At 37.5% G+C, this 11422-nt stretch overlaps 1 protein-coding gene and 1 long non-coding RNA gene across 2 annotated transcripts in view; one reads left to right on the top strand and one right to left on the bottom strand.

Moving 5' to 3' along the window:
- The window catches only part of LOC135117878 (uncharacterized), a 69688-nt gene extending 63913 nt beyond the window's left edge, over positions 1 to 5775 (bottom strand). Inside the window, exon 1 of the long non-coding RNA XR_010277220.1 lies at positions 5581 to 5775. This is a non-coding gene — a long non-coding RNA (uncharacterized LOC135117878). The remainder of the gene's footprint in view (positions 1 to 5580) is intronic.
- On the top strand, positions 5084 to 6199 carry LOC110377432 (uncharacterized). Its single transcript, XM_021336330.3, has 2 exons — positions 5084 to 5548; positions 6070 to 6199. The coding sequence occupies exons 1-2, from the start codon at positions 5251 to 5253 to the stop codon at positions 6075 to 6077; spliced, it is 306 nt and encodes a 101-aa protein (XP_021192005.2). The 5' UTR covers positions 5084 to 5250; the 3' UTR covers positions 6078 to 6199.
- Positions 6200 to 11422: the final 5223 nt, after the last annotated feature.

Here is an 11422-nt window from a genome sequence, read left to right on the forward strand (position 1 = left end):
ACCTAATATTGTTAGGTATTTAATGTCCTTATTTTTTTAATATATTTTTTATCTAACAGGCTTATGGCCTGTAGTAGTTGTACAGATACGGGCAGTTTGGACTAAGTATATTTTTGATTTGTCAAAAGTAATTTATTATAATACTAGCGACATTTTATTACAATATACCACAAGTTAAATCTTACTTTTTGTACCAGTGTTCAACAAAATTATTGTACATGAAGAGTGTTATAACTGACGTGTGTTTTCCCTTGTGTGTACCTTTTTTGAGTCAATAAACTATTTTTATTTTTTATTAATATAACCCTTCCTCTTCACACGCTCTATCTATTAAAAAAAAGTTGCGTAGTTTTAAGAGTCCGTTCAGATAGACCGGCTCGGAGAGGAGAGCAAATTCTTAACACACTGAAAATCGGGCAGGTACTTGGTATCTGGCGTAAGGTGTATTTTTGCATGTGCACTGACGTGTCACGGCGCTGCGTTACCGATGCTGGGCACTCCACCAATGTGTGCAGCGTCGAGTCATCGCTGCAGATGCCACAGTGGTGGGATTCGGACGTTGGCTTTTGGCTTATGCGACACAGGAACTTTGAGGAACACCCATGTCCGGTTACGAACCTGTGCCAGGCGGAAGCTGAGGGTGCCGTGGTTTCTCTCCAGCCACTCCTTCATAACGGGCCTGACCGCCGCGATAACTGCGTTCCCTGCCGTGGGTCGCGCAAGTCGCTGCTCCCATTCCCCCATTAACACTTGGTGGAGCTCTGCGCGCCTCAACTTGTCGACGCAAGAGGCGCTCACCCCACTGCACTACTTCCTCGCGCCATGTACTATGAGTGTTAGAGCGCTCATCATTTCCGAGTAGGTGTCAGTCGGTCAGGAGACGTGCGTGAGGAGTCTAACCACTTGCGCATACCTACGCATTTTATTGCTATTTATTGCTTTCTTGTAAAACAAATAACGAATCATTCATTTCAAATTACGGATATAAATTGTACCTAATCGGTTTATTGTTAATTCTTTATAACAATCCGTAAATAATTGTTTAGTCACTCATTTTACCTATATAAGCTAAGTTTTCTTAGATTTTCAGCAAATAGGAGCTGAGTTTACAAAGAAACGGTTACCTCAAATATGCATTCCATCAGTATAGTGTTGTTGTTCGCGCTGGTCGCCATAGCGAGCGCCGGGCCAGACAGACCAGACAAGGAATATTACGACCTAGCCAAGGCTCCCGAGTACTTCGAGAAGTTTATCAAGGACTACAACAGAAAGTACAAAGATGCTGCCGATAGAGAAGTACATTACCAAGCCTTTGTTAAGGCATTGGCGAAAAGCAATAAGCTAAATGAATTGAGCGACATAACCACTTTTGGTATCACCCAATTCTCAGATTATACAGAAGAAGAATGGAAGAGAATGGTATCGGCGTTCCCGATTGTCCCACAAGATCAATAAAAGTCAGATTTGCAGTAAAGTATCTTCAACAGACATGATGTTAAATACAATTTTGTTACAGTCCATAATTTCTGAACCATGAAAATAACTTTTTTGAATTTCTGTGTTGAAAAGTAACCATTGTGATAAGAATTTTAACTTATGATTGCTCTTGACGGAACGAATTATAATACAAAATTAATCTGAAACAAGAGAATCTATCATTATTCCCTGATCCCTCTATGAGCCATTACACAAAACGAAAGACGGCGCTAGCACCATACAAATCACGCCACACTACCGACCCTTCGCCGTCAGACTGAGGCGAATCAATACGTGTAACGAAGAAGGCGTTAGGGCCTCTGTCACTCGACGTACTCGCGACGGCCTACCGCTCGCTGGTCCGCCGCGGCCCCGAAGCGACTCAGGGTTTTCAACAGCCCCACGCGCCGCGCGCATTCCAATATTTATCATTTTTATTTCGTGATCATGTCGCCGTCGCCGCTTACTGGTCAGTTATGTGCTGTTTGTATTTGATTAGGTTTTTAAAACTATGTAACAAAGGACTTTTTTGATTTGCGTTGGTTTGTATGCAACTATTGTAAAACATATTCATATGTATTTAGGTTTAAACATTTTATATGTATGAACTTATCTAGTAACTGGCGTCCGCCCGTGACTTTGTCCGCGTGGAATAGTTACTTCGGGCTAACGCTGACTCTAACTTGCGACTTACTTTATGTGTATAGGTGAGTAAGTAGGTACTGGATCTTATAATCTAATGTGTTGTTGTTTTTTAATATCAATAGGCTGTTATCACCTTTTTTGAAGAACAACACCACCCCACCGCTGCTCCATGCTTCAGGCGTTTTGCCCTCGGACAGGACGGAATTAAAGAGCTTCTGGAGGACTTTAAGTACCGGTGTTCCACCCGCTCTCAGAAGCTCTGAAGTGATTCCGTCCACACCCGGCGCCTTGTTGTTCTTAAGCTGCTTCAGGGCCATCCTAATCTCGTACAGACTGATGTCCGGGATATCTTCGATATAATGTCGGGACAGCTTGGCTCTTGGATCTCCTGCCAAGCTGTCAACGGACTTTGCGACCGACGTGTATAACCATAGAAACCATAGAAAATCTCGATCCCGCCTAAAACCTCTGCTTTGGTCGACGCTATGGTGCCATCCTCCCGTTTCAGCTTAGTCATCTATCTTTGCCCTATAGACTTGTCCATTGCGAACACTTTGAAGCCTTGGTTTCGCTGTATGGTCTCTTTAACACGATTCGTATTAAAGAGACGCAGATCGTGTCGCAAGGACTTAGATATTCGTCTATTGAGCTGCCTATATGACTTCGCGTCGCTGGAAGACTGTAACTGTACGGCCACCCTTTGGGTACGGAATCCTAAAAACCATCCAAGAGCGAGTCAGGCCACGCTCAGTGCAGGGTTCCGCAGTTTCCCGAGTATAGCCCATACCTAATTGGAGGATAAACTAGATGGGTTAAGTATGTATGTTGGGTTTCCGGAATTTTGGACCTGAGTACTGGCCATGATGACCTGGAGTCTGACCACCTGCGCATACATACATATGTTCTGAAGTTAGTTTAGAAGTGCCCATTTTATCAGAATGACCTATTTTAATTTGTTTAAGTTGTTTTAAGTCGTGGTGGCCTAGTAGACAAAGAACCAACCTCTCGAGTTCGATCGGGCGCAGGTTCGATTCCAGGTCAGGCAAGTACCAATGCAACTTTTCTTAGTTTGTATGTACTTTCTAAGTATATCTTAGACACCAATGACTGTGTTTCGAATGGCACGTTAAATTGTATGTCCCGGCTGTCATTGAACATCCCTGGCAGTCGTTACAGGTAGTCAGAAGCCAGTAAGTCTGACACCAGTCTAACCAAGGGGTATCGGGTTGCCCGGGTAACTGGGTTGAGAAGGTCAGATAGGCAGTCGCTTCTTGTAAAGCACTGGTACTCAGCTGAATCCGGTTAGACTGGAAGCCGACCACAACATAGTTGGGAAAAGGCTCGGAGGATGATGACCTATTTTCATTTGTTCACAATTTTGACTCAAAGACAGACACAAATTCAAACAGATTTCTTAGCTTGCGCTGTTCGTAACGACAGCGCAAGTTTAAAAAATAACATTGCTTTCTTGTGTAACAAATTACTAATCATTCATTTTTAATTACGGATATAAATTGTAATTATTCAGTTTATTGTTAAGTCGTTATAACAATCCATAAATAATTGTTTAGTCACTCATTTTACCATATAAGCTAAGTTTTCTTAGATTTTCAGCAATTAGGAGCTGAGTTTACAAAGAAACGGTTACCTCAGAGATGCATTCCATCAGTATAGTGCTCGTGTTCGCGCTGGTCGCCATAGCGAGCGCCGCGCCAGCCGAAGACAAGCCACATTACGACTTAGACAAGGCTCCCGAGTACTTCGAGAAGTTTATCAAGGACTACAACAAGGTGTATAAAGATGATGCCGATAGAGAAGTACATTACCAAGCTTTTGTTAAGACATTGGCGAAAATCAATCAGCTAAATGGGGACAACGACACTGATACTTTTGGTGTCAACCATTTCTCTGATTTTACTGAAGAAGAATGGAAAAAACTACTACCGGTGTACACGGATCGACCAGGTCGATGAAATTAATTAAAAGTCAGATTTGCTGTACTGACTATCGTCAACAGAGATGATGGTACTAAATAAAATTTGGTTACGGTAAATAAGTTTTGAACTATGTTCCATGACAAATTTTTTAAATAATTTTCTGTGTTAAAAAGTAATCATTGTGATAAGAATTGTAACTGATGATTGCTCTTGACAGAACCAATTATAATACAAAATGTATCTGAAATAAGTGAGTCTATCATTATTCCCTGATCCTTTTCTTTCGTTTCGTGAAAGACAAAACGAAAGACGGCGCTAGAGTCATGCAAATCGGTGCTCTCCTTCTTGCGCATCGTAGTTTATATGGATGGATGTTCAAAACAATTAAACTACAAATTAATAACTGTTGTGTTATGTGTATTGAATTGTTTACTTAAACTGTTATTTATTTAAATTTTGGGCTGGCAGGCTGGTAATCTCTGGACCCGCTGAGCCGATTTTGAAAAATGAATCAATGGAAATCTTTGTTATTTGTGAATGTCAGGATCTTATTTTATCGATTACGGCGAGTGATTCGCACAGAAACCGTGGTCATCATTGTCATTGTAAAAACTGGGCAGACGTATAGCCAAGTCTTAGTAATAGGGTCCCGTTTTACCCTTTTGGGATAAGGAACCCCAAAAACGAGACTTACTTAGATTAACTGACTTGTTGTACATTTTTACATCGGCGTGCGCTACGATCGTTTTCATTTAAGAGGCGTAGGAACTACTAAACGCGCCAGGATTAACATTATACATATCACGTTTAGTTTCTGGGTAGGAAATAGGGCTACGATTCGTTCATTATGCTAACAGTACATGACAAATTCATCACTTTCCTTATTTTAGGCTTTGCCACAGACGGATAAATATTTGTACTGTAAATTTATTAAATGTCTACTTCATACATACTTAGCTTAGTATGAAAAAAATTAAAATCATTCAATGTAGGTCAAAATATTCGACACTGGTAACATCGGACGTTCGTAATAACGAGCAAACCAGTCCCTACGTTTTATATACTACTTTTATTAGGCGACTAAAATCATCGATAATACTTGTTTAGTCATTCAGTGACCCTATATATAAGCAACATTGTACTCGACTGACAACAAATAGCGTCCGAGCGAACTCAGAAACAAGTTATCGAGATGCGTTCCGTCAGTATAGTGTTGATGCTCGTGCTGGTTGCAATGGCGAGCTCCACCCCCGCTGGTGACAAACCGCATTACGACGTACAAAATGCTCATGTGTATTTCGAACAATTTATCAAGGACAACAACAGAGTGTACAAAGATGACGCCGACAGGGAAGCACATTTCCGTGCTTTTGTCGACAGTTTGGTAAAAATCAATAAGCTGAACGCAGAAAGCGACAGTGCCACATATGGAATCAACAAATTCGCGGATTACACTGAAGAAGAGAGGAAGAATATGTTTGGATTAAAACGTAAGTTATAGTTTGCTAAATTCCATACCTACCTAATTCAGAAAGCCCTTGTCCAGCTACTACGCATTCAATGTTTAATGTCGGCGATGACGTCACTTTTGTGATTCATTAATATGCACCTTATCACTGGTATCGAGAGTTGAATTTACTATATGCATCGACGATAACAAAGACTCGTATCATTAAATTAGCGATATGTTTTGTATCATTGGGTAAATAAACACAATCCTAACCTAAATGTTTGACGTTTGTAGACAAAGAGATGAACTTTTTATAGACGTACGACCTTGGAACCGTGTCTTTTAAGCTTATTTTATTTTGACGATTTAAATAACAGGAAATTAGATTATATTTTCCGTGAATACATTGTACTGAACTTGTTATTGACTTTTATGATTGATTTATTAATACTGCGTTATATTTTACTGTTAATAATGGCATTCAATTAGGGTATTTTGTAATAAAACCGATATTGGAGTAATTTGATTGTAAGTCTAATACTTATTGTTTTCTTGTTTCAGGCCCCTAGGATTATATACACTGCGAGTGAAATTAATTAAGTTTATTTTTATAATGGAAAAATTCAAATAATAAATTATATGTGTATTGTTTTGCACTCGATAAATTGATATTAAATGCATTAATACTGCATATCCGCATTTTTGTTAACCTCCAGTGTTGCAATAACAAATTGTATTTCAAAATTAATTCACGAAATTGGGTCAATGGACATAGGACATTATCTACGTCATCTTCGTAATTATGAACAAAGTAATTAAATACTGATTAATATTCCATTAAGCAATTAGTGGACCTGTTGCGTATACAGGGTTACTGGTAAGTAGACCGCATCCTTTCAGGAGGTTATAGTATAGGTCAATACGGACAAATTTGACCCTGGGATACACTGGGCAAAAGTTAACCCATTTCAAGATAATCGAATTTCAAGATCAGTCGTCTAGGTATACGTATAAATTTTCATTATTAGTCAAAAGTTTCGTTTTTGTGGATTTTTGTGTGTTTTTGGATAGAAGATGAATCACTTCATAATAACAAAACATAAAACTGTACAAATCACAGAGGAAATTATAGCGAACAGCAATTACTTTTTTAGTAGTTATTTTCTCAAAAATGTTACTCTTCATTTTTTTGTGCAGAATATTAAAAAAACATCTACATCTATCTAGCTATCCAAAAAGGCACAAAACACACAAAAATCCGCAAAAACGAGACTTTTAACTATTAAGGCGAGGAAGTGGTCAACAATAATTCCATAACCGGCACGCGCATCTAAGGCGCCAAAAGGGGTCGGAGCGTCTGAGCGGGGCGAGGATAACAATACGCGCGCTAGCTTATAACTAAAAGTCGTAAGCGACAAAATGGTTTTGTAATTTTAATATTTAGAAATGATAATTTAATAAAAATTCCTACTACCATTTTAAAGAGTATGTATATACTCAACTACTAAAAAAGTTAAGAAGCTTAAATCGGTCCCGTTTGCCCATAATATGTGAATCTCTTTTTAAAAAGAGGTATGTTTGATATATTTTTCTCTGTTATAAAAGTTACCTAATCATGTTTCTACAACTAACAAAATAAGGCTTATATCATGAACTTTCAGGTAACCAAGTTGTATTTTGATCCGTTTTGTATTTACTGAGAAAAATTGACATCCTTGGCGCCAAAAATTCCAATTCGTCCTCTTAATAAAAATGTATTCGTGTACCTAGATGACTTGTAAAGAAAAGATCTTGAAATTCGATTATCTTGAAACGGGTCAACTTTTGCCCAGTGTATCCCGGGGTCAAATTTGTCCGTATTGACCTATACTATCACCTCCTGAAAGGATGCGGTCTACTTACCAGTAACCCTGTATAATGTAGCTAGTTCTGAGATAAATATGGTAATTGGTCATCTCAATGTAAGGACGTTGATAAAATATTTGAAGTATACATTAAATATTAAAGATAACCTGGGTCAATAATGGAAAGATGATGGTTGGATTCACGGTAACGCAAGATGAGTGGACATACCATAATGCAGTTAGGTCAGGAGCCTTCTCCTAGATCAAATTCATACGATGGGCATGACCTAAACGATCAGTTACGAGTGAACTAACGAGGCGTTCGGGTTCTATGAGATATCTGTCAATGATTTTTGGTATTACAAAAAATAGTCTGGTCTAAAGAATTCGTAAAAGGACGAATGTAGTAGATACCGTTCTTCGTCACCTGCAGTCCCGTATTTGGGCGCGCTGCTTTGTTAGGACATTCTCCGTTATGGCACCTCCGTTACTCATTTTGTTCACCATGGTCTAGGTCAAATACGTTCGGTGGGCATGACCAAAACGAACGGTTACCAGTGAACTAACGAGGTGTTCGGGTTCAAGTATGAGGGCGCGGGTTCGATTCCAGGTGAGGCAAGTACCAATGCAACTTTTCTAAGTTTGTATGTACTTTCTAAGTATATCTTAGACGTTAAACTGTAGGTCCCGGCTGTCATCGAACATCCTTGGCAGTCGTTACGGGAAGTTAGAAGCCAGTAAGTCTGACACCAGTCTAACCAAGGGGTATCGGGTTGCCCGGGTAACTGGGTTGAGGAGGTCAGATAGGCAGTCGCTTCTTGTACTCAGCTGAATCCGGTAACACTGGAAGCCAAGCCCAACATAGTTGGGAAAAGGCTCGGAGGATGTTTAGATCTTGGAATAGATATTTGCTCTGCTTTGTCCTTACTTTGCATCTTCATAGGTAATAAATAGTAAAGAAATATCATCATATAGTGGGAAACACGGAACGATTGTCAGCTTTTTACACGCTTTTTATTAGCTTCACCTGTATGTTTGTATGTTTGTAGGTTTGTATGTTTGTATGTTTGTTTGTAACCGACTTCTTTGGGCGCGATTTTGACCCACTTTAAACGGCCAGATTTCGTTCAAACTTTGTAGATTTATTGAGGACCGATGACAATACACTAATTTGATAAAATTATTCCATTTTAACCGACTTCCCAAAAAGGAGGAGGTTACACATACACATCGATTACTCCGAGGTTTATAGACCGATTTACGTGATTCTTTTTTTGTTCGACTTGGAATAGCTGCCAGATGGTCCCATATTCATCTGGTCAGGATCTGATGATGGAAACCCTGAGAAATCGAGGGCAACCTTCAAAACTTGTAGGCATACATAGGGTAAAAACTTGACACTTAGGTGTACGCCTAAAAGCACTATTCAACTGTGAAGATTTGGAGCTGACCTGATGATGGAGACCAGAGAGGGTCGAGGGAACTCGACAACTGAATATGTAAACTACCTCGTGTTTGGGCTTAAATTATTTGTATTGACAAGACCTTTGCAACAGTGAAGGTTTGGAGCTGACCTGATGATAGAGACCAGAGAAAATGGAGGGAACTCGACAACTGAATATGTAAACTACCTCGTGTTTGGGCTTAAATTATTCGTATTGACAAGACCTATGCAACAGTGAAGGTTTGGAGCTGACCTGATGATGGAGACCAGAGAAAGTCAAGGGAACTCGACAACTGAATATGTAAAATACCTCGTTTGGACTTATATTCTTTGTATTGATGAGAACTTCCCACTTGTATGGATAGTGACAACTATTCGTATCACTGAAAAGCTTTAAATAAATAACCTTTTTACAAAAAAATTAAACCGAGTTCCCAAAACACTAAAAAGCTAAAAAAAACTAATTTTAGGTGCATCGGCCTAGAAGTCGGTGGCAAAATTAACTTAGTAACATCCATTAGACACCGACTTCAAGGCTTTTCAATTAGCAAAATATGATCTTTGTTAATTTATATAATTTTCATCTATAGTCGATAAGGTAAGAAAATTATTTAAAATTTTCTAGAATTTTTCTCTACAGTCGATAAGGCAGGACTCGATGTTAATTTTTATTTCCAATAATTATAATCTTTAGCCGTTTTCTCTAATATTGACAAATTTTTGTATACTAAAGAGAATTTTAATTCTACAAAACAAATAATAGTTTGAAAACAAACTAAAAAGTAGAAAATAAATAATAGTTTAAAAAAACTAAAAAACACGCTTTTTATAGAAAAACGAACTAAAAAATAGGAAATAAATTTTAATGAATTTAAATTAAGAAAACAGTGTTAAAAATTTCAATGAATATAAATTAATAATAGTGTGAATACAAAAAAATATATATTTAAAAAAAGCGTGGGGTGCTTTTTAAGATATTATCGAAATGAAAATCACTGTACTCATATCTGTCAATAAAATATTTATAACTATTGACACCATGCACCCCACGCTTTTTTTTAAATATTTTTTTTGTATTCACACTATTATTAATTTATATTCATTGAAATTTTTAACACTGTTTTCTTAATTTAAATTCATTAAAATTTATTTCCTATTTTTTAGTTCGTTTTTCTATAAAAAGCGTGTTTTTTACCGCTCCTTGGATACGCGTATCTATTGGCAATTTGTAGTTACGATCTCTTCGGGACCCGCGGGAATTCTTCTCAACTCGTCTTCATCCTCATATAAACTAGAACTCTATTTTATATCATATATTATTACTTTTGGATACATATTTTACATATTGGATGATTCTCATACAAAAAGAAAAAGAAATGCTTGAGAACTTTTCAAACAAATGCATATTTTTGTAGACAATTTGTGTCGCGAATTCGTCTTTCGTGTTCTATATTCAAAACTAAAATTTCAAGTTCATTTTCAGTTAAAGGTTGAGAATCATTCGAGAGGGTTAAGCTTACCGGAGTTCTATAAGTTATACGGTCATCCTATCATAATAATATATTTGAAAAAATAATAATAGAGTAGACCTTTTATTTGCCCACATACTTACTCCATGTACATAGGTCGAAACTGTACGGACATTTCAAATTTAGTATGATGTGACTTATCTACTACTTAATTAAATGGTATTTTCCATAAGAAATAATTAGGTTTCACTGTCAACGGTTGCTTAAGTAACGATTATTTCCTAATGCATTTTGTCAATTGAAATACATTGTTAATGTCGTTTACTCGATTTTCTTACTCATTATTACCGCATCTTTTTTTTTATCATTGCCAGAGAATTATATTACATAGTTAACAGTTACACTGTTGAGCCACTAACTAAGATATCACTATCCTTATCGTTTATTCAACAATATTAAATGTTACTTTTATCGTTTTCTGAATGCACTTTGTATGACAAACATAATACTATATTAATTTGGTATCAGTTATTTTAAACGAATCACTACACATATGCCACTACACATATGCTGTGTAACATTATACTGGTATAAGATAGTATTTGTGTTTGTTGAATAGCATTTTATAATAATTGTATCTGTGTTATGCGTTGGCCTCTTTATAGAATTCTACATGTAGAAATAATAACTGCTGGTAAAGTTAGTTGTTTTAATCTATACTTATATTATAAAGCTGAAGAGTTTGTTTGTTTGAACGCGCTAATCTCAGGAACTACTGGTCCGATTTGAATTTGATTTTCTTTCAGTGTTAGATAGCCCATTTATCGAGGAAGGCTCTAGGCTACTTTTTATCCCGGTACGGGAAGTAGTTCCCACGGGATGCGGGTGAAACCGCTGGCAGAAGCTAGTACGAATATAAGTAACTCCAGATCCATGAATTTATTCTAATCATTAGATTATCTTTGATAGTTCATACTTTTTATCCAATGAATTCGATAATCGGGATCCTGGACAAGTCTGTTAAACAACATGACAGATTAGCCAGATAGATTGATGCCGGTGCGGTTTTTACTATGACTTCGAAAATTTCTTGTTAGAGAAAGTTGGAGCTTAATCTTCGCTCTAGTTAAGTCGGGGGACTCTTGTTATAGTGGACG

Source organism: Helicoverpa armigera, chromosome 2 (assembly GCF_030705265.1).
Source record: "Helicoverpa armigera isolate CAAS_96S chromosome 2, ASM3070526v1, whole genome shotgun sequence".
Lineage (NCBI taxonomy): Eukaryota > Metazoa > Arthropoda > Insecta > Lepidoptera > Noctuidae > Helicoverpa > Helicoverpa armigera.